This window comes from Rhipicephalus microplus, chromosome 5 (genome assembly GCF_043290135.1).
Source record: "Rhipicephalus microplus isolate Deutch F79 chromosome 5, USDA_Rmic, whole genome shotgun sequence".
Lineage (NCBI taxonomy): Eukaryota > Metazoa > Arthropoda > Arachnida > Ixodida > Ixodidae > Rhipicephalus > Rhipicephalus microplus.
The window spans coordinates 62,111,973-62,135,250 of NC_134704.1; the positions used below are offsets into that span (position 1 = coordinate 62,111,973).

The 23,278-nt window shown below is 43.8% G+C and overlaps 1 protein-coding gene and 1 non-coding gene across 3 annotated transcripts in view; one reads left to right on the forward strand and one right to left on the reverse strand.

The window, feature by feature from the left end:
- The window catches only part of LOC119173835 (protein eva-1 homolog C), a 122,069-nt gene extending 115,640 nt beyond the window's left edge, over positions 1-6,429 (reverse strand). For both annotated transcript variants that reach the window (XM_075895573.1, XM_075895572.1), the window contains exon 1: positions 6,050-6,429. In XM_075895573.1, coding sequence (XP_075751688.1) covers positions 6,050-6,224 — 175 coding nt within the window. In that variant the 5' untranslated portion in view covers positions 6,225-6,429. The remainder of the gene's footprint in view (positions 1-6,049) is intronic.
- A 12,213-nt stretch (positions 6,430-18,642) lies between these two features.
- On the forward strand, positions 18,643-18,715 carry TRNAT-UGU (transfer RNA threonine (anticodon UGU)). Its single transcript has one exon. It is a non-coding gene; the product is annotated as a tRNA-Thr (tRNA).
- Positions 18,716-23,278: the final 4,563 nt, after the last annotated feature.

Below are 23,278 nucleotides of genomic sequence, written 5' to 3' on the forward strand. Positions count from 1 at the left end.
AATGAATGAATGAATGAATGAATGAATGAATGAATGAATGAATGAATGAATGAACTTTATGATCACGTTTGACGCAGAAATATTTTTCGGGGTGGCATCGGTACAATTACCTGAGAAGAAGATGGAGACGGTTTCTGCTTCGAGGGTGCTTAGACAAATGCATACGGGATCACGTGACTTCTTTTAACAGCCGGTGTAGTACAGACACCAGCCGTTAAACCCAGAGTCTTTGTTGAGACACCGTAGACATAGAGCTTTAATAACCGTGTTGTAGAAAGAAAACTCGGTGGGTATGCTCCAGACAAAACGGGTATGTGCCGAGCAGCTCCTAGAATATCGTAGCCATTCGTAGAACAGTGGCGCAATGGGTGGGAAAGGGGAAAAAGAGAGAGGGTTGTGAGGAAGGAAAGAAGGAGGGCCGAGGGTAAAGCAGTGCGTGGACTCGTTTAGTGTAGTTACGCGAGGGCATGAGAAGAAGAAATGAAGGTGAGCTGGACTGATGCAAAAGTGAGAAAAATAGGAAGGGGGAGAAAAAGGAGGTAATAAGAGTGAACCATAGCCTATTGCCATGAGCATAAAACGAGGCGCGAATAGCGGCATGCACTATAGTGCGTGCCGCCAACTTATTACTCAGTACAGGCACGCACATGCGCGCCTACTACCTACCTACCTACCTGTCTAGAGTGATGACTTGGCGGCAGCGCTGCCAAACCGGATGTGCGCGCACGTTCATGCCGATGAATGGACGGTGCGCGCTATACCACTGCGAATGCTGGCCGCTGTTCACGTTTAATTTGACGCATGTGGTACAGTATAACAGAGCATATAGCCTGCCGAGCAACGTCATATGGCTTTAAGATTAAATAAAATTAAAATGAACAAAGAAAAGGAGGGAGAAACAGAAGCCAGGCTGAGGAGGCGTAATGTGTGTGTTGGGAAGAGGAAAAAGGGATAGGTCAAAGTGGAAACAAAGAAAAACAGGAAATATAAAAGACAGAAGATGTATAAAACAAAGGAAGATGAAAGAGGAAGAAGGTCATGATGAAAAAGAAGGATAAACCAAGAAGTCAATCTGCGTTCGACAGGTGGCGTCGCTTGGTTGCCAGCTCCGCTGTTAGCCCAGGCTTGTACGTCAGCTTGAATTTCTTTTTATATCTTCCCGACAAGTGATGCATTCAGCAGGTTTATAACACACGGGAGTGGAGCAGTGTAGTTTATGTATAAATCATGTTTTTCAACGTCATTCTTTTGGCGACTACACGTGAAGTGATGCACTCAGCAGTTTTGTAGTATATTCATATGCACCGGTGATTGAAATGCGCATACTTTCGCGGAGAGAATATACTTACGCTACAAACCGTAACAGTAATGTGTTATATAGTCACTCCTTTATTCTAATCCAGTCAAGTGATGCATTCACTAATGTTATATTTTATGCACACAGACCAGTGGAGGTGTATGTTATAGTCATTTATTTCAACTCACCACGGGATATGATGCATTCAGTTATTTTGATTTAAGATACGCACAGCGCTGAGTAATGCATGCATAAAACATGCTTAACAGTGCCATTTTTATGTCATTCTGTCCATTAAAGCATTATGCGGGTTTAGAAAACGCTCGGGACTCATGGAACCCACGCATAAAAATGTTGTCTCGCAATGACATTTCTCTTTATCTCTTCACGTAAACTTATGCATACGTTAGATTCCTACTGTGTTCTGATACTGTAGTGTTGCTACGTGTGCAAATCGTTTTTTACTATGTCATTTCTATAATACCATCACGTGAAGTGATACTCTCGGTAGTTTTGTGTTACATGCACACGCGCGGTCTATAGTATCACGTACAAATCACGATTTAAAGTGGTTCCTTTGTTTTTTCTGAGTGTGTGCACATCAGCGTAAGGTATTCCATACTACAAATTACAGACAGTTTCGGCGACATAAATCGGCAGGACTCGATGGTCGGGCCCATGGAGCCAAGAGGTAGAGTCTGGCAGGATTAAGTCCTCTGTGGTTAAGAAAAAAAAAAAAACTCAGCCAATTTAGAGCACGATGTAGTGCAGCGAAGCCACCCCAAGGTACGTAATTGACTAGAGTATAAAGCGCTCCCTTCTGTCCCTTCCCTTGTCCTATGTTTCTAAAACGCGCTACGTCGATCAAGTACGTAATTGTTTCATGTTCCCTTCTCAGTCTCTTCTTCTTTTCATCCCTTAATCCTTTCCCCAGCGTAGGATAGCAAACTGGACTCACGTCTGGTTGGCATTCCTGCTTTTCCTTCTACTTCCTCCTCCTATCATTCAGGCTATGTCAAACAGCGTGCACGTGGTGAGGGAACCGTTTAGTGATTCATCAGAGTCGCTACGTCACAGCGGTGAATTTTTTTCTGTGTTCATGTATATTTTCGCACTTTTTAACACTGACGTAAAAATATCGAGCAGAAAACATCGTTACAAAAGAAGTGACCCCGAATTTCAAGTAAAATAAAAATTATCAAGAGTTCTGAAGTCCTTGCCTAATAGGGAAAAGGTGGGGGCCATAGAATCTTAGAGTCTACGTCCCCGACCTACTACTCTCCTTTCTTTCTTTTGATCATATTGCGCAATGCTTCATACTAACTGTTTGCTTCCTCAACGCTGAGAATCGGACCGTAATGCACGTGTTTAGCGGCGAAACTATTTATTAAATAACTGTTGTGGTTTAACGTCCCAAAACCCTATGTGTGATTATGAGAGACGCTATAGTGAAGGTTGGTTGATATGCGGGTTTTAACGTCCCAAAACCACTATATGATTATGAGAGACGCCGTAGTGGAGGGCTCCGGAAATTTCGACCACCTGGGCTTCTTTAACGTGCACCAAAATCTGAGCACACGGGCTTTACAGCATTTTCGCACCATCAAAAATGCAGCTGGCACAGCCGGGATTCGATCCCGCGGCCATAGTGGATCGAGGGCTCCGAAAACTTTGACCACCCGAGGTTCTTTGACGTGCACCTAAATTTAAGCACACGGGCCTCAAGAATTATCGCCTCCATCTAAAATGCGGTGGCCGGTGCCGGGATTCGATCCCGCGACCTGCGGGTTAGCAACCGAGTGCCTTAGCCACTAGACCACCGTGGCGGGCTGCGAAACACTTCAGCTGCTACAGCCAACAACGACGGTCATTCGTTCAAATCCGGACAACATTTAAATGTGGCAGCAGAAAGTAAGGAATAACTTCGATTAAGGATCGGATATTAAAAGCAGCTGGTCAGGGACAAGCCCATGACCGAGAAAGGATCAACCATGGCCTCCGAGATCGTGAACCCGCAGGCCATGCCATGCATCATCTATTGGAAAACGGTGAGTGTGACCGGTGAAGATTCGAGAGCCGCATTTCTGTACGCAAGCCGTTGCCGGGCTTATCGCTTACGACCTCGAATTCTGCGAGTTATAATATATATATATATATATATATATATATATATATATATATATATATATATATATATATATATATATATATATATATATATATATATATATATATATATATATATATATATAGAGAGAGAGAGAGAGAGAGAGAGAGAAGGCAGAGGAGGTTAACCAAGCTTGGCTCGGTTGACTGCCCTACACTTGGGGGGGGGGGGGGGAAGGAGAATAATAGAAAAGCTTCGCTCAAAGAAGTGCGGGACCAAGAGCATGTATTTATTTACGCATGTATTTACCGACGCTGTAGAACTTGCTGCTGTCTGGCAGGCAAAAAGTAAAAATATTGGAGGTATATATAGTATTTAGGATTAATCGCCGACTCTCTGTCAAGATAACCGCGCTTTGTTCAGCTATCCGCTGTCGCGACATCCAACCACTCTATGGCTTGTTTGCTTGAAGGATCCATGTCAGTGTGACAGAGTCACGAGAAAAAAAAATGGGGATGCTGGCAGTTGACGAGTTGAGCGGGCGAATGCGGGAAGGATGACTCCGATCGGCTTTGCGATAAGAGCCGCCGCAAGACGAGAACGATGGATCGCGTCGCCACGGCCGAGCTTGTTCGCGGCGTAGAGACGAGATAAGCCGCTAGCAGCTAGGCCCTCTCCGTCGCTGCTGCTGCGCCTCGTTCAACAGGCGTGAAAGAAACGGTTGCTGACGTGAAAAGGAAATACCAGCTCGCCTATCAGACGATGATTAATGTGATGGCCGAGCTTGGACCACGTGGCTCGAAAAAATAGAGGGAAAAAAGAAAAAAAACAGCCCCACTTGGCGAATTCTTTCTGAGAAACCAGAAATTCTAATAATAATGGTCGAGGTTTAACGTCCCAAAAACATACGATCTGAGGAGCCGTATTGAAGGGCTCCGGATATTTCGACCACTTTGGCTTCTTTAGCGCGCATCTAAATCTGGACACATTGGCATCAAACCGTCTATGCCCCACCGTGGTGGTCTCCAAGTATACTCGGCTGCTGACCCGCAGGTCGCGGGATTGAATCTCGGCTGCATTTTCGATGGAGGCGAAAATGCTGCAGGCCCAAGTGCTTCGATTTAGGTGCACGTTAAAGAACTCCAGGGGGGTCGAAATTTCCGGCGCCCTCCACTTCGGCGTCTCTCAATCATATGGTAGTTTTGGGACGTTAGACCCCACATATAAATCAGTCAATCAAACCTTCCATTGAATCAGCAGCATAACACGGTAGCGTGGTCGCACAGTACCTGTGTACATAACTAATTAGCGCAAAAAACAACGGGTATGGTAGAGACGACAAGGAGAAGTGAGTACATATGCACTCCGTTCAGTCTGTCGTCTCTACTTTGTCCGTTGTTTTTCGCACTAATTAGTTATATCTGCAGTTAATACACACCAACTAGCCCAACTCATCTGTAGTTCTGCACAGTACAGTCCACTTTCATCGCAGATTTCTTTCGAAAAAATTGCCATTGCACAACCGCGCTGAACGAAACCGGTATATTAAAGCTGAACATTACAGATAATTTTACCAAAGTGCGTCAAACCATGGCCCCCTCTGAAGCGTGAATTTTCTGCTAAAAACAAAAGCCTTAAATTATGAATCTTTCATAGTTCTTTTTAAATGCATTGTTGTTGTTGTTGTTGTTGTTGTTGTTGTTGTTGTTGTTGTTGTTGTTGTTGTTGTTGTCACCTGTGAAACGATTACATTGATTGCCACGGCGATGCAGATGTGTCAGCTTTTATTTTACGTGTGCTTTTAGGCCAAGAAAGCTCCTCCGCTTTTCGACCTTAATAAACCTCTTATTCCAATAGAGGAAGACTTTTGTCGCATTTGAAGGTTACCTGCTTAGCTTTCATGTTTGTTTGTTTGTTTGTTTGTTTGTCTGTTTGTTTGTTTGTTTGTTTGTTCATGTTGTTTCTCGTTTAAGTCGTGGTCTCCCGCTAGCTTGCCCACTCCCGTCGAAAAGCTTTATGCCACAAAGAGCCGCATGATTATGTCACGCTTCTGAGATCAACGACACCGACGATAGCGGGGTCATTCGCGAATGAAGCAGCCGGCTTCGCATATATCGCGCGGAGGGAAATGGAAAAGCCGTGACAGATGCCCCTGGTGCGGAGTTGTCGTCTTGAACGCAGAGGAGGGGAAAAAATAGTAAACAAGCACACGCTGCGGCAAAACACAATGCAGGCTCTCGTCAACGCTGGCATGCGGAAGAGGTGGCTGTGCGTACCGCACTGCGCCGTGCTCCCGATCGGGCTGCAGAAATTAGGTGCCTTTTCTCATCTTATAACCACTATCACCACCACACACAAGGTCGTCCTCTCTTCCTTTCTGTTTATTCATGCGCTTGAACGACAGTTACACCACGCATATCCAACTAGCCCAACTTTCGATTTAGTTGTAACACACAAGTCACGTTACAGACAAAACAATCACCGGAGTCAATGACAGGGGTGAAAATGCCCTTGCATCTCGTAACAACTGATAAAAGTTCCGAGGGCACTCAAAGCTTGCCCCAGAACTGTGAAAACGAGTTGAAGAAGCAAATGTGAGTGTAAACGTTTTTTCTAATGCTAGGCAACGAATGCAAAGGACTTACGAAGGTGAGCCGACGCTGTCACACCCACGGCGAACCAGCACACGGTGGCGATCGCGCGCCAAATCCACGAGGGCGCGTAAGATGCTCTCGGTGACAATTGCGTCGACGGCAAAGTTAATCCGAGGCGACGTTTTCGCCGCACTTCAGCGACAGCCGGCGTGCGCGGGGTTGCCATTGCACGCACATTCAAGAAGAGGACGGGCACGCACGCACGGCATCTTCTACCCTCCGGACACTCCGAGACGAGGCATCTTCTTGAGAAAGCACCACTCGTCGGCGACACTCCTCAAGGGAGGCGCGGGATTCTCTCTCACTCTCGTTCAAACAGAGAGGAGAGAGACAGAGAGAGAAAAGGCCGCAAAACGATCCAAAAAAGAGATGAATCGGGGTGGTCCTCGCTCGAAAAGTACGCGCCTCCGCTTGCTGGTGACCCGACTCGTCCACGGGCCACGCTGCCACTGACAGCGCGGTAGTGGAAAGAGCGTGAACGTGGCGCTCCTCGGCGCGCTGCGCATGCGCCAAGGCGGTTCTCGTTTACTCATTCGCGCGACGCACCGGCATCTGCCGCGAACCGCTTTCTCTGGGATGGTGAGGCGGAGAAGTCGCAGAGAAACCGGAGGGTAGTGCGGCAGAGCCGAGTGGATGCTGGCTATAGCGTTTACGTAGAGCCGAGCTAAGGGGGAAACTATGCGAAGAAAAAAAAAGCATGCCAACACGGAACTGAAACTGGCGCCTAACTACAACTGACGACTACGGGGACCCATTCTTAACCCAGTTTCGCAAAAGCGTTAACGGTTCTTTCTCGCTTGAGTTACCACGAAAACCAGGATAAACGACATGTTGACGAGGAATAGTGTGCGAACTCACGACTGGTTTATTCGTACCTAGCGACCTGCCACAACTTGAGACCCGTCCTGTCTCAGCAGTAAGAAGGACGAGTGAAGGTGAAAAGCAAAATAAGTAAATTATCAAAATAAGCATATCATTTTCATGCGTCAGGAAGAATACCACCTGCTGCTGCGGAAATCAGCATCATTATGTTTATATCCTCGTGTGGATCACATCCTCCGCAATCAGCCTCCGCAATCAGCAATCAACGACAGTGGCTGCGCATGTTCGCAGGAATGAGTGGAAAACGAGGCACCGCTGAGTGAAAAAAGACAGGTTGACTTCATGAGGCGGTGCATGCGGTAATACCGTACACGTCCTGCACCTCACGCTGCGTCAAAAAAACAGGTGAAACACATGGTGTCACACTTTTATTCCGAATAGCACTGCACAATTACACGAGGTACTATGAAACACAGTGAACGATCACCAGGCGAAGCAACAGTAAACAGCAAAGTCAAAAAATGTTTTTTGCTATATACCGAGTATGTTGTATATAGTAGCTGCCAAGTTTGCGGCAAACAGTACATAGCGTGCGACCCTGCGTCTGTAAACGTCTTCGCGAACACAGATATGCATGCCAAAAATATTGTTACGTAAAAATATTGTTACGTAGCTATATCAAGGAGAGGGTCATATTGCGGTACATTACAAACGACACACATGAGCACCAACGTTTTGTGACGCAGAGTTGGTTACACGCTGTGGTAACAAAGAGTCTAAATAAGCTCCATTCATCGAACCAGCAAACAACTCGGAAGCATCAGGCTTCCATAAAACCGACTCATGCAGAAATCAAGCTTCTATAGAACGTTATCCGCGATAATCGGTCTTCGATCTCACTGGCTTACCAATGCATCAGCTTCTGTTCATCTTACTCTGTTTCGTCTGTTATCTTCACATTGCACTATCACTAACCCCATTAACCTTAATATGATACGTCGAAAAGATGAAGTTCTAGGGCTGCCGTTAGTGGCTACTTTGAGCCAAATCGCCAACTTTTGGACCAATTTAGCGACGAAAGTTTCCAGTTAACGTCATGGCTTTTTACTGGCTACATTTACATTTTGCGTTTTACTGACTGAAAATGGTTTTATTCATTCGTCGATAGTAAAGACTCTGCCTATAATACGGCTCCTGTTCGATTTGGCTACCAATTTGGCGATAATATTAAATGACATGGCTATTTTGGCTACGTTTGGCTCGATTTCTGGCGCATTTTCCACTCCACCCTGTGGCAACCCACAGTTAACAGAAAGGCAGGAAGGTTAACCGAAAAAGTTTTTCGCCCTTATAACTTTGCAGCGCAGCCTTTACCTACAGTATGTTCAACTAGTCCCCACACAAGCTTTCCTTAACCAAAAAAGGCGGCCCGTTGTATACGCTGTATACATATATATACGCTGGGGGACTTCGCAGGATGCGAATAAACTAGTTGAAAGTCTGCGCCCCACTCGTTGACTAACTGTCTCTGCTTCTCATCGTCGTTCTTGTAGGACCCAGCGCGCGATAAACAGGCACACAATTCATCACTCTCAGGAATTTCCCACAAAGCCTCCTGGAAGCGCAGACGTCGCTTCTAGAGATAAACAAAAGGAGTGAGATAGCGAACCGCCAGCCTTATAGCAGCAGTAATTGCCAAATTTGTTCTTTGTTTTTTTATATATTTTGTATATCGCTGGAACGAACTTCGCGTTTGTATACTTCAAAATACCGATCATGCAACGACTGATTTATTGTTCTGTTTATCCCTCTAGGTGGTGTAGTTTTTTTAGCGCACGAAAAAAACACGGACACAGAAAGACGCGACGCACCAACACGGCCAGAATGCTACGTTACTAAGCCTCAAGGTGCATTCATTTCCAATCCACTAGTGCTCGCCCACCCTCCTAGATAGTAAAGCTACGTGTTTTCCTTAAAGAAGTCGTGCGCAGAAGTGTTCCACAACTAAATTATGTGTGCTATTTAACGTCCTGTAAAAAATCTATGTAAATGAGTTCTTCATTTAGGCTTTATTTAAATCAAAGCTCTCGAGCTCCCTTATGAATGCCTTAATCGCCAAGCCATACTATACCACGGCGGACCAGCGTAAAAAAATGCATTGAGCAAGTAACAATGTGGCACCAAGTCCAATGATGACAGCACCTGCGGGCATGCTCGATGATCCACGAAGCGGTCATTAATGTTTACATGATCGACGATGCCGGATGTCCGGTGCTCCGCAAACCACGAAAGACAACGACTGTATTTAGGCGTGCACACGCCTTGGGCGAATAAAGCTTGCAGTCATTGTTAAAATCGACGTCGGGGTTACAATCGGCGCCTTATGTTAACGCGTGGCGAAAAAGTTGCTTAAGTTAGGCGTCACGTAAACCTTCATCAAAAATAGGTGCAATTTTCATGATTACGTGACATTCTCACAATCATGTAGCCACCTAATGATCAATGACGACGATTACGTGGTGACGGAGGCGACCTTCGTATGTACGCGCAGCGCTTACCACCATGTGACATTATGGATCAATTTCATTGATTAAGTTTAAAAAACTCAAGTTAACATTACTAAAGCTGCCAACAGAATAACTTTATGTCTCTGAAGAGTATGGCTGCGATATATATGGCACAAATAAATGCTAATGAAAAAGAGTGGATTTGGAGAATTTGTACTACATAAAACATAAAGTACGAATCAGCCTGTGGTACGTGTCTTTGAACGAAATCCCTGACTACTCCAAAGGCGTCCGCGTGAATATTATTATTATTATTATTATTATTATTATTATTATTATTATTATTATTATTATTATTATTATTATTATTATTATTATTATTATTATTATTATTATTATTATTATTATTATTATTATTATTATTATTAAAAGTAACGCACTAGTTAGTACTGATGTACGCTATATACTATTTTCCCACGCCCTTTACTTCCAACGCTACATAAGCAGAGGAACGTGTCACCGTTAATACGGCGACATGACACACGACTGCAGAGAAAAGTGGCGTGTGCACGTTCGCTTAGCCCCCTGCGCAATCTTCGAGTGAGTAGAAGCGAAAGGAAGCATGAATTTGAGTCTCGGTCGTAATAAGCGAGACGTCGCACACGCTACACGCAGGTGTCGAGGCCCGGGGCGCAATATCCTCACCGTCATTCGCCAGGATGCCGGAAATAGGCGCTACAGAGAAGTCCTAATTTCCTCCACTTCTTTTTTTCTCTTTGGTTTCGACGGCATATTGAATAAGACTGATTCCGCTTAGAAACACACTGACTACGCATTTTTCTGGTCGTGCCTGCAATATTTCGGGTCACGCTCGCTCGCCTAATGTTATTATTTCGTTAGCCTCTGGTATTTTTGTTTTTATTTGCTCTGATACGTAGGATATTGGATACTGTTCTTCTTGGCTCAATATTGGGGTTTTCTGTTTGTTGTTATTGTTGTTCTTCTTGTTTGTTTGTTTGTTTTTTCAAAATTGTCAGCATGCCTCACTCTGAGCGACGTATACAACGGCCTTTGAACATTTATAATCAGCAGCAAAACCCGATAAGCCCGACTCTCGGAAATTGAGTAAAAATGCTCACTTTTGAAATTGATGAAAACTGTTCTGAGAATTAGGTATATCACACCACACCACCGTTTCATATAGTGTACTTTTATGAATATCCGAAAAGATATTGACGCATACGGACTTCGTTCACATATTACGACTGAATTCAAACTTTGTCTTTTTTCTCCTCTTCTTCTTGTTATTTGTTTGTTTCACCGTAGCCTGTGGCACATATCAACTCAGGGGATTCTGATCATGATTCCTAATATGCCTCTACCATGGTTCGTACCCACCCAGAGGCACTGTCGAGGAAATGGTTATATGAAATATTTATACATTTGAAGTGTCAAGCATTGGTAAGAAAAAGAAACTTACTGAAAGATACAAAGTGACATAACTGTTTTTAACCACTCCAATCAGACAGTACAGCCTTTATCCTGAATAGACAGTGAGAATAGCAAAAACAACAATCTGCTTTTTTTATTTAGCTCCTTAAATCTGTAGAAATGCTTCAACAAGTAATCATTTAAATTCGCAGTCGTTTGTTTATTCGCAGCCCGCATACTATGGCGATACCCACTCTAGGGGACTGGCCAAGAAAACATTCTCATTTGTTTTGTTTCGTCACTTCTTTTTATTATTCCTCCTCCTCTTTCTGCTGATAATGATGATGACGCCTCAACTATGGCTCATACAAACTCAGGGGGATCGGCTAAGAACTGATGGCATGAGTTAGACATTTTCAGTACTGAATGTTTATGAGAAAATAACGCACATAACACGAGAAGAGTGCAATAAGTGTTTTTCTCTCGTTTAGACCTTCCCTCCTTCCACTTATTCTGCTCGTTTTTTTTTCATATTTTTCTTCGACATCTCTACTTCTTTTCTTTTTCTTCTGTTTTTCTACTTCTTCTACTGCCTCTCTTTCTATTTCTTCTTTCTCTTCTTCTGTTCTTCTTCTGCATTTTGTTCTTTTTCTTCTGCATTTTGTTCTTTTTCTTCTGCATTTTGTTCTTTTTCTTCTGCCTCTTCTTCGCATTTCTTCTGTTCTTCTTCTGCATTTTGTTCTTTTTCTTCTGCCTCTCTTCGCATTTCTTCTTTTTCTTCTTCTACTACTTTTTCGACTTCTGCTACTGCTACTTCTCGTACTACTGCTGATTTTTCTACTTTTTTCATTCTTCTTCTTCTTCTTCTTCTTCTTCTTCTTCTTCTTCTTCTTCTTCTTCTTCTTCTTCTTCTTCTTCTTCTTCTTCTTCTTGTTCTTCTTCTTCTTCTTCTTCTTCTTCTTCTTCTTCTTCTTCTTCTTCTTCTTCTTCTTCTTCTTCTTCTTCTTCTTCTTCTTCTTCTTCTTCTTCTTCTTCTTCTTCTTCTTCTTCTTCTTCTTCTTCTTCTTCTTCTTCTTCTAAGACTACTATCACTACTTCTCGTTCGACTTCTTCTATTTCATTTCTTCTTTCCCTTGTTGACCTTCTCTTAAGGCCCATTGTTCTCCTGCTTTTTTTTTCTTTCTACTTCTTCTTCATCCTCTTCTTTTCTTCTTCTTTTTATTCAGTATGATCTGCCCTTGAACAAGCTTTCCCTCATTACGTCCATTATGTATGCATCAATGCCTCTTTGGTATGTGTGTACAGGGTGACCAAAAAATACTGTAGCACGAATTAATGAGTACAGCTTTTTATTTTGTGAACGAAACGAGGCACGCTTTATTCTATTCAAAATGCTGATAATTTCTACTGAAGAAATGAAGTTTTTACTTTGGAATGTCAACACTGGCTCGAACGCGCTCTTGGAACTTCGCAAAAATGAACGTGATTTCTTCTGGTATAAATTCCTCTGATACCTTTTCTAGAACGCGCTTAAGTGATCCATTCGATTGACTTTAGCTTTAAAAAGCTTGCTTTATGCTCCAGGATTCCTCGACATAAAAATCCATAGGTTTGGGATTGGGTGAATTTAACGGCCAAATATCCTTGCCCAGTAAGCCGGAGAGGTTCACTTCACACCGCTCAAAAGCTGTCTTGGCTCCGTGCGTAGTGACCCAGTCTTGCTGCAGTCACCGGCCAATGTTGTTTGCACGTTCTTCAGCCCACGGAATGACGGTGCTCTTCATCGGTAGACCTTGGCATTCAGTTCCATCCCTTTCATCACAATAACAAGCTTCGTTTTTCGAAGCCTTGAAATTCCAGCCCAGACAATCATGCTTACTTGCCGCGCAAACCACCTGGGTTCGGTTCTCACTCGTAACGGCAAATTTATTGATTTATTTATTTTATTTGCATCTCTTTTAATTTTTTAATCATGAACAATATGATGATCTTTCGCTCACAACCAACACGCTGACGCCAACACCGACGTCGACGCCGGAATTTCGGCAATGATCTGTTTAACGCTCTCACGTAAATATGTACGTCGGCAACAAAAAATACTTTCTTGCCCATCAGTTGACTTCATTTGCAAGCGCTATGCATTAGGGTTGTATACATGCACCGTATAGGTATAATAGCCTCACTCGCTCGCTAGATTCCGTGCCGACCGGTTGTGACCCCGCGATCTCCAACGACAGCGCAGCTCCGACAGACTGGCTCGCCATACGCCATCTCCAGACGCCAACAAGAGCTCTCGCTGAGGAGTGCCCCGTCCTCGGACTCTTGCGACCGCGTCCATCTTTCCTATCTTCTCCTTATTTCCGTATGTTGGTCTCTCTGTCCCTGCCCTATCTCTCTCCCTATCCCTTTAATTCTGCCTATCCCTCTTAATGCCTCCATACCTCCAACCCTCGTGAGCCACTGTTGAGGTGTCGCACTATGATATATGTTGCGGGGCTCACTTTTTGCGTCTTTTCTATCTTTTAAGAATCATCTAAGTTATAATAGCCGTATACGCTCATTACTGTTACTTTCTCTTTCACTTTTTTGCCATTCTGTCTGAATATTAGACATTTTCGGGCGCTATTTTTGTACAGTACTATACGTCTCTCTCGCTATCTTTTTTCATGTGCTGTGTATATATATATATATATACATATATATATATATATATATATATATATATATATATATATATATATATATATATATATATATATATATATATATATATATATATATGTTCAGCTTCGAATTTAACCAATTCCCGCGGCACGTAACGTCGAGAAATTTGGCAGACGTGGCCATGAACGCAGAGTGTGTGCATTACGCTGGTCATATCGAAATTGTCAGAACGGGTGAGGGGCCATTATAGTAACCCAGGAACTCAAAATTACCCGGAGCATTACACGACGGCCTATCTCATAATTGTAGCTTGTTTTCATCATGTAAAACTACAAGTACAAAATTTATTGTGTGTAGTTACACTCTGGATATTCGCTTTGCATTAGAGTCCAGTGCGATTTCGAGCCTCTCGGTCTCCTCGAAGACTACGATCAATGCATTTTCCAATCTTTTTTTTTTTCAGAAGGAAATATGACTGATTGAAATATCCTTCTTTCAATTTTCTTTGGAACGTTAAGAACCACGGTTGAAGTTTACCGCGAATAGATTGCGTCTCATGCCTAGATGGCCTGCTTACAAGCGCTCGCCGCTTGGTCTCGTATACGCTGAAATTTACTGTATTCGCTGTAGGTGACTGTGACAAAATCGCTCACGTCAACAATACAATAGATTTATATTTCCGTTAAGTATAATAATTTACAGTACAATATTAGAATCAGGTCGCACACATCGGACCGTTTCTTCGAAAAGCGCGACCGCTGCAACAAACTTCGCGGTAGTTGTTGCTTCGAAACGGTGTTTGCACTTGCGGCGGAGCTCTTGAAGGTGCGTTATTCCACTGCTTCTGAAGACTTCATTTGCACGTCATCTGAAAATAGAAAAGCGTAAGGTAAGTGTGACAGAATACTCAAAGTAAGGCACATGAACCATCTGTTCTTGCTGAAAACACAATTTTTATTTTTTTTTATTTTTTGCAGGACTGTGCAAATGCATAGAACTGTGACACAATGGCACACTTATACCACGTGCTTAAAGCGAGCGAAAAAAAATATTCCATTGCGTTTTTGCAGGCGCTCACCATGTGATGTTTTGGCCTATTAAGATGATATTCTGATAGAGAGAATTTCAATTCGATTGAGATGCCTACTTTGGCGTCAACAAAATGTTAAGAATATTCCACTGTGGTACGCCAGACTACGAGTCGTCATGACGAACGACAGGACGCTGCAGATAGTGCGAGCATTTTTTCTCGAAACAAACATTCGTAACTCGCTCTTTTATTGACGTGTTTTTACACAAATTTAAGTGGTGCACACATTCCGTGGTGAACACAAGCGCAGTGAAAAACCGGGGCACTGCTTGATGGCGAGGTGACGCTAATGAATGCCGCAAAAATAAATAGGCGGCAGTTCGTACACATACCTTCGAATCTGAATAGCACCGTCGGTCGGGCCGAGTGGAGGCTCGGAGGCCGGACATCACCACCACAGCCGACCATGGTGGTCTCTGTGGCGAGGAGCCGCCGCTTCAAGTTGAAGAACCTCCCGTTACCTTCTTGCTCGGTAAGCGCCAGGCTCTTATTGCCCTGGTGCCGGCAGCCTTTCCAGGACCAAGTCGAGCACACCACAGCCGCTTCACCGTTAGCCGCCGGTACATCGGCGTGGGTCCATCCCGTGAAGCAGGCTCCTCCATCCTCAACTCCTTCATAAACCTGGCATAGGGAGCTGCGGCCGCTTTGGCACGAGGTGGAGAAGCGGGTACCACGGCCGCGGCGCAGACGAGTCCGGAAGGGTGGGGCCAATTGGCCGTCAAGCTCGTCTGCCAGCGGCTTCCGCGACCAAAACTTGCGGCTCCTCGGAGATGGGAGCGACGCCGTGACGTGTCGGACTCGATTGACTTCCGTATGAAGTTGCCCGGGCAAAGCATAAGGTTAGAACTGGCCCAGTCATCGAATGACAGAGAGATGCCACTGGAATCGGCGTTCCGCATGGCAGCCGCAGCATACGTGGCATTGTCTGAAAGCGCGAGGCCGTAGATGATGATGATGATGATGATGATGATTCCACAGCCATGGATTGTGCCCACTCAGGGGGATCAGCCCAGCATCGATGACTTAATTCAGTGAGACTTCTTTTTTTTTTTTTTTTTTGGAAACGCCACAACTTTTTTTCTTGCTCTATGACGCCACTGCTATACGTCCTAGCGAGCACGCGTTCTTGTTGGCTCTCTGCGAGTTCTTTTTTTTTTTTCCTCGCTCTAAACTCTGCTTCACGCATCTGATGCAAGGTGGTGGAAGTTCTTGTGTTGGCGAAATGTTTGACCTCGTGCATCTCACGTTTGGCGTTCGTCTTTGTAAACGCTCGTGTAAGCCGAGCACGAGCCAGGCGTCGCGATGAAGCCGCAAACGAAATGAAAAAAAATGGCAGCATATCCACGGAGTGAATGATAGAGAGTGGGGCGAAGCATTCGTCCGTCCATGAGTCCGTCTGTGTGACCGTCCATGCGTCTGTTCGTGCGCCCGTACCTGCGTTCGTTCATGCATCCGCCCCTGCGTCCGTTCATGCCTCCATCCATGCATCTGTCTGTGTGTCCGTACGTCCATCTATTCAACACTGCAAGTCCCACCATCTCGCATCTTTTTATCATATATTCCCCATATAGAAGCACCACCATTCAGTGGACATTCCAAGGGCTAAACGAGAGGTGGCACACGCACACTTTCTTACGGCTTGCGCTTCGGGTCTACTTCCCACCTCCAACCACCTTGAGTTCATGGTATATACTCGTTCACTGTATTCATGGCACTGCGGCCCAATGCTCGCTATACCTTTCTAAAACCAAGGAGGTTACGCCCAGCGAGTATAACGTAGCAACCTTTTCCTGTCAGATAGTGCTCAATGTACATGCCAGTGGCTGCTAATGTGAAATGAGAGACAGGAGGATTCAGCTTTCAATTTCTTATGGCTTGCGTTTCGTATCTGCTTCCCCCCTTTAACCACCTCTAATTCATTCATGGTATATACTAGTTCATTGTATTCATGGCCCTGCGGCTCAACGCTCGCTAAACCTTTCTAAAACTAAGGAGGTTACACCCAGCGAGTATAACGTAGCAACCCTTTCTTGTCCGATGGTGCTCAATGTACATGCCAATGGCTGCTAATGGGGATCGCAGCGTGCGCGTTGACTAAACGCCGAATGCTCCTGTCTCTCATTCCCCATTAGCAGCCATTGGCATGTACACTGAGCACTATTGTTTATTGTTAAACAACGCACAGAAGAAATCTCTCACCGGCACCACCTTGGAGGTCAAATGTTATACCTATTTCGGGTATGTGCCACTGGTGGTTACGTACTACGAGAAACGCACAAGCCACGCCATAAGGAGCTTCGCCCCTTAAACGTGCCCAAGAGGCGTTGCGGCTGGTGGCGAGGTTGAATTAAGCGAGAGACAAGTGTGCTGCGAGGGGGTGGAGGAGCAACACCTCCTAGGTGTGTGTTGGGAGGAGCCGGAAGGTGCTGTGGATGAGGGACAGAGTGACGTAACCACGCAGCTGCGACTTGGCCTACTTGGTATTGTTCCGACTAAATCAAGAGGTTTTACTTCCAACAACTGCGGCGGGGGTAACACGGTGTGGTGCGTTGGCATGGAGACAAGGATGAACAGCGTTACACAGGCTAGTCAAATAGCATTTCCGCATATAAAACGAAGAAACACTGAGTGATCCCGGACAAGTTAGGGGAAAAAACATCTCACATATAATGCTGAGCCTAAGAACAAAACAAAATCTTAACACGAGTCATAATATTATTTAACTGTGCTTTGGCACGGACGCACTAGCTGAAAGACATCTCGCTGGCCTTCTTGGAGTTGCACATTATGTATGAAACGCAGTGTATGAAAAGAAGTCTATGAAACGGAGTTGATTTATTGGTAGCTAAAGCTGAATACACCTGGCATATCTTAGTTAAACGGGTTGAATTATAAATAATCGACGCGTTTTGTTAGTGCGCTCCGAGCGCCAGAGGAGCGCGCTCGAATGCGCATGATTGCGACGCCTTTTGAACTTAGCTTTACGGCAATTTCCGTGGACTGCTTTGGGTAGGTACGAAAGTGTCACATGGTGAATGTTATGCTGCTTCCGTAGTAGAAACGAGCGAGGTAGAAGAACGCACTTCATTGGATGTGAGAGTCGGAAACACATCATATTTCAGGCAACCATCTCTGGATTGGAGAGCGAAAAGCCGGGTCCGCAACCACGCGCCAGAAGTCGCTTATTAAGCAATTAGGTTTGCATGAACAAACTCAATGGTAAGAACACACATGAGCTCGTTCTTTTTATTGTTTTCTGTAGTATGCATACGCTGCCAGGAAACATAATCTTATACTTAATGGATTGATTGATTCATATGTGAGGTTTAACATCCCATACCACCATATGATTATGAGAGATGCCGTAGTGGAGGGCTCCGCGAATTTTGACCACCTGGGGTTCTCTAACGTGCCCCGAAATCTGAGCACACGGGCCTACAGCGTTTTCACCTGCATCGAAAATGCAGCTGCCACAGCCGGGATTCAATCCCGCTGCATGCAGGTCAGCAGCCGAGTATGCTTCATCGAGTCGGCATGGAATGCCCTAAGCCTTACGTATGAGTTCTACAGTCCTGTTTATGAAACGCGTCCTTATTGAAGGCGTATTCGTTAAACTGACAAAGATATTAGTATTAAGGGAAACACATTATGTGGCCCATCGACCAGAAAAGATCTCAACAGCCGCCGACGTATGGACTGCGGCGAAATTGTCGGCTGCGGTGGTGTGGGGCTTACTGTGCTGCGCGGCTGACGTAAAGGTCACGGGTTCGATCCATGGTCGCGGTAATCGCATTTAGATGGAGGTGATATATATATATATATATATATATATATATATATATATATATATATATATATATATATATATATATATATATATATATATATATATATATATATATATATATATATATATATATATATATATATATATATATATATATATATATATATATAGCGGCTACAGTCAGCGGCTACAGATGTGTCAGTCAGCGGCTACAGATGGCGCTGACTGACACTCCCACGTTGAAATTCAGAAATTCACATATAAAGCGGCTGGCAGAATAGCCGCCGTGATAGCTCAGTGGTTAGAGCATCGAACGTGTTATTCGAATGTCGTAGGTTCGATTGCTGCTCACGGCAAGTTACTTTTTCACCCCCTTTTCTTTCTTATTTACATCACATTGGTTCGAATTGCTTCCTCTATACATTATTTGGCATTATTGTCTGTTAAATCTTTATATATATATATATATATATATATATATATATATATATATATATATATATATATATATATATATATATATATATATATATATATATATATATATACTTCTCTGTATCTCCGTCTCAATTATTATGGACATGTTGGTCATGTCGTATGATGCTGGGATTTTGAAGTGCTAAGCATATGGGTAAAGCACGTGTTTGGTAGTATTTGCACAATGCTCGTTCCCCTGAAACAAATTACCACTGGCGAAAATTTCAGCATGGAAAGGCAAGTTATCGTACTTGCCTGTGTTGTGATAGACAAACCTTGCTGTTGCTACAGTGTCGTCCGTCCTTTTGGCAATTAAACATTAATGTAAGCTAGCTATTTCCTAACATGTCAGTCGGCTAAGAGGGAAAAATGAAAACAGAAATGCAGAGCCATTGAATCTGTACCTATTCCGGGTAAGGTACGGTGAATATAGCTATAGTGAATTCATACAGGCCTGCACCGAATCATTCAGAACCGCACCGAGCGAATAAAGAGGCATGGGCTGAAACATCCCCGTGTTTATTTTTTTTTTCGCCTGACATTACCTTATCGACGGCGTATCACGACGGTATGATTCAAATCTTGTAATACGTGAGGAACTTTATGGTTTAAAAAGTACAAAAAAATGTCCTTATACTCACTGGTTATGCAAGTAGTCTTGCCTTTGCGGCCGAAATTGCACTTTTTTTTTCGCTTTTACGTCATGTCCATTTTTCCGACGCAATATCGCGATATTTGCCAAGTTAACCGGCTCACGAAAAATGTTTATTTTCTCTCGGTGGACATGAACCATACCAGAGTCGAACGTTATCCAGCGTCGCCTCAATACAATGACTGTTGGGGTTTGACAGCCCAAAACAACGATTTGATCCTGAGGGGCGCCGTAGCGGAGTGCTCCGAAAACATCCACAGTGTGGTGCTCTTCAACAATGGCTGACATTGCACAGTATACGATCCTCTATAGCACTTCGCCTCCAACTGAATGTGACCGCTGGTATTCGATTCCGCGACCTTCAGGTTGACCAGTCGAGCACCACGACCATTACACCACTTTGACTAGCATACACTCCTCTTAGATATAAAGATAAGATAATCGCATGCTATCAAGCTACACCTTCTCGATAGACAAACGGTACCTGTTATATGCCTGGCAGTTTTATCATGTAATACTCATTTCGTTTTGAGGCGCGTATTAAATATAGTGGTCACACGGCATCATTTCGCCCACTCGTATTTTACTTTAACGTCCGCTCTGCGGTGGTAAGCGAGCGTTTTTTTTTTAATATGCTATCCCGGGAACACCAGTATGCAATGGTAGGAAGCGAACAAAGCAATATCGAGCGTAACTGTGCAATGACGTAGCCACGAAGCAATACCGCGAACCGTATAGTGAATGAACATGCGAAGTGTGCGCGCTCCCTGTTGCGTCGAAGGCTGTCGAGCTTTTTTTTTTTTTTTCATGCAGCGCAAGACCGAAACTTATATTGCGAAAGGGGTGCACGTTTTCTTCGCTTTTTTTACGAAGCTCACTTTCACCATGTAGGTCCAGACAAGAGATGAAACAAAATGCTGAAACAAACAAAACGAAAGAGCTTACTTGGCTTCGACGGTGAATGTCACATGCATTCTTTTTTCTCGCGTGCAAGAGCTGCGATATCTGCAGTTTTTTTTTTCGTTTATATTTTGTTTCTAGTTTTCAGCTTTGTTACACAACTGACTTTTAAAACACCCTCTGTAACATCTGACAACAGCCGGTGGCCTGCGTAACACTTTCTCGGTGCTCGCAAACTTCCCAACACTGTCCCCATCTTGATGTCCTGGCTCACCTCAAAATATTTTTTTGTTTTTATTTATTTTTTCGCGATCTTATTCAGCCATACGTAAGGGGGTATTGTGAGCTAAACACGTTGTTCTGGTTTACGCTTTATATCTCAGGAAGTATTCTATACTTCACTGTCAAATAGGTCGTGTTCAATGAGAGTTCTTGCGGCCTTCATCTTGTCGGATATAGCTTTGTAACTTTTTTTTGTTTGCTTCTGGCTGATACAAAATTCCAGATTGATGCACGAAATTAAATGTACGTTTTCTCAAAATAAAAAAAAAACTGTACGACCGTGAACCTGGGCACGCTCATCTCACATATTGTTGGTATTAATCCGAACCTATACGAAACGAGGTCTCACAATTATCTCAGGAAAAAAATTATAATCGTCACTTCTCAGGTGCCGTCAGAGCGACTTTTTTATTACTCTTTTTTTAATTATGGAATCAACACTTTTTGAAAGTTTTAGATTCAGACTCTTTGCAAGACATTCAGGTGTAATCTGAAAAAACTTTAACGCGATCGGTTCGACAATTTTCAAGAAAAGGTACACCAAGTTTGTAAAATTTTCAAATCCTGATAGCAATAAAAACACGTTTTTATGCTTAAACCACGCGCGGAACGTGCTCGCAACGAACAGCAATATTTACGCTAAAAATCATTTTTATGAGAAAATTTGCTCTAGAAAAGGATGAAAATGGTAGGAAGTGAATATGTTCAACCGACCTAGACTTACTTTTTATAACATCTGCATACACGCAGAGAACATGACAAAAAAAAATTTCTAGCATCTATTAGGAAACGCGAACATCGGAGCCTTGTTTAAAGGTCTTCGAGCACTCCTACGGGCCCGTCAATGCGCGGTTTTGCTCCTCCAAGTGTATATTGTTTTTTAGTATTAAAATAAAAAAGCATATTTTTTGTCAATCTACCATACTATACCTAAATTATGTCGGCACACTTGTTGCACATTCACTTCTCATTTTCTTTCAAATAAAATAAGTACCAACTATGAAGCAGTCAGTCGGAATCAGTCAACGAAAAAGATGGTAACGTGGACAAGGTGATGACAAGAACAAGAAACTCATTTAGTGCAGTTGGCGTAAATGCACTACAATAAGGGCAATATAAATAACGCAAAGAATAACAGCTGATAAAATGAACAAGAAAAAGAACAGCTCGCTGAAAAGGTTACATAATGCACCTTAAAGGGCGTGAGGTCACGCACATGTATACATAAAAAAATGCGTATCACCGCGGCGAGAAGGAAAAATGAGTGACTTGAAATCTGCTCATGACAACAACAAGAATACATTAGTAATAGTAATGTCCGAGGTTTTATGAAGGCGATGCTAGGAGAGCCTATAGTTAGTGCTTGTACATAGTAACCTTTAGCGCAACAAGAGGACACAAGAAAGGCAACAGGACACAGCGCTAAGTTCCTTTCTGACCAAGTGCTCTGTCTTGTCGTCTCTACTGCATCACTTGTTGCTCTAAAGGTTAGTAGTAAATATGGTTTTACTTCCCTAAACCGCGATCACATTATGAAAGACGCCGTCGTGGAGGGCTCCGGTTGTTTCTACCATCTGGTGTTCGTTATAGCGTGCAGTGACTTGCGCCGTGCGCTCTTGCATTTCTCCCCCTCAAGGTGCGGCGACAACAAAAACGGGAATCGAACCCACGCCTTCAAAATTCAGAAGCGCAACACAACTTTCTTCTGAGCCTCCAGGGGGGGGGGGGGGGGTATTGCTTAGAAATCCGATGTCCTATAAGTAAACATTGAGACTTAGCGAACATGGTCGTATTTTGACGGCTATGCCTTTATATCCGAACGCAATAAAACATTTTATAAATTTAGGTTCGTGCAGTCATTTAATATAGAGGCAATTGTGTACAGCTATTCGCTGGCCTGACACATCGAAGAGCACAGCCCATCAACTTCAAAATAAAGTTTAACGAAACGTTAGATAAATAAATAAATCGTAAAACGAGAACACGATAGCGGTGATTCGACGGGGACCGACCCGCGTCATTGCTTTCGATTATGGCGAACGACAACAACAATTTTTTGTAGTTTTTTTTTTTCTTCGTTGCTCCTCACCATCCATCTTTTGTCCCCTCATTTCTCGCAGACATTATTTGAACACTGGTCCGCCAACATCGTTACCTCGAGGCTAGAAACTTCATCTCCCGGTCGAACACATCGGGGCGAAAAGGCCAGTCGGATGGACTATACTTCCTCGCTAGCCCTGCCACTTTTTGTCGTGCTTTTGGCTGTTTCTGCCTGCTTTTCGCGTTGTGTGTTGTCACTCTGGCGCGGCGGGTACGGGCTTTACGACTTTCCCGTTTACAGGTTGCACTTCGTAACGAAGCCAGCATTGTTACCACCGCGGATCACTTTTCGATTCGCTACCGCCTCACTGTTTCGATGCTTCGTCCTTACCGCATTCTCCCTCGACTCCGTTCCCATTCTACTGGGATTTCGACAGTTGTTAGGGCCCCAAGGGATTCAGGTTGCGAGGTTAGCGGTCATCGTTTTCTTTTTTTTAAGGCGAGTATAGACAGAGTAAAAACAGTGCTGTCGCGAAGACTGGGCAAGACGAGCAACCGGCGCTTGTTT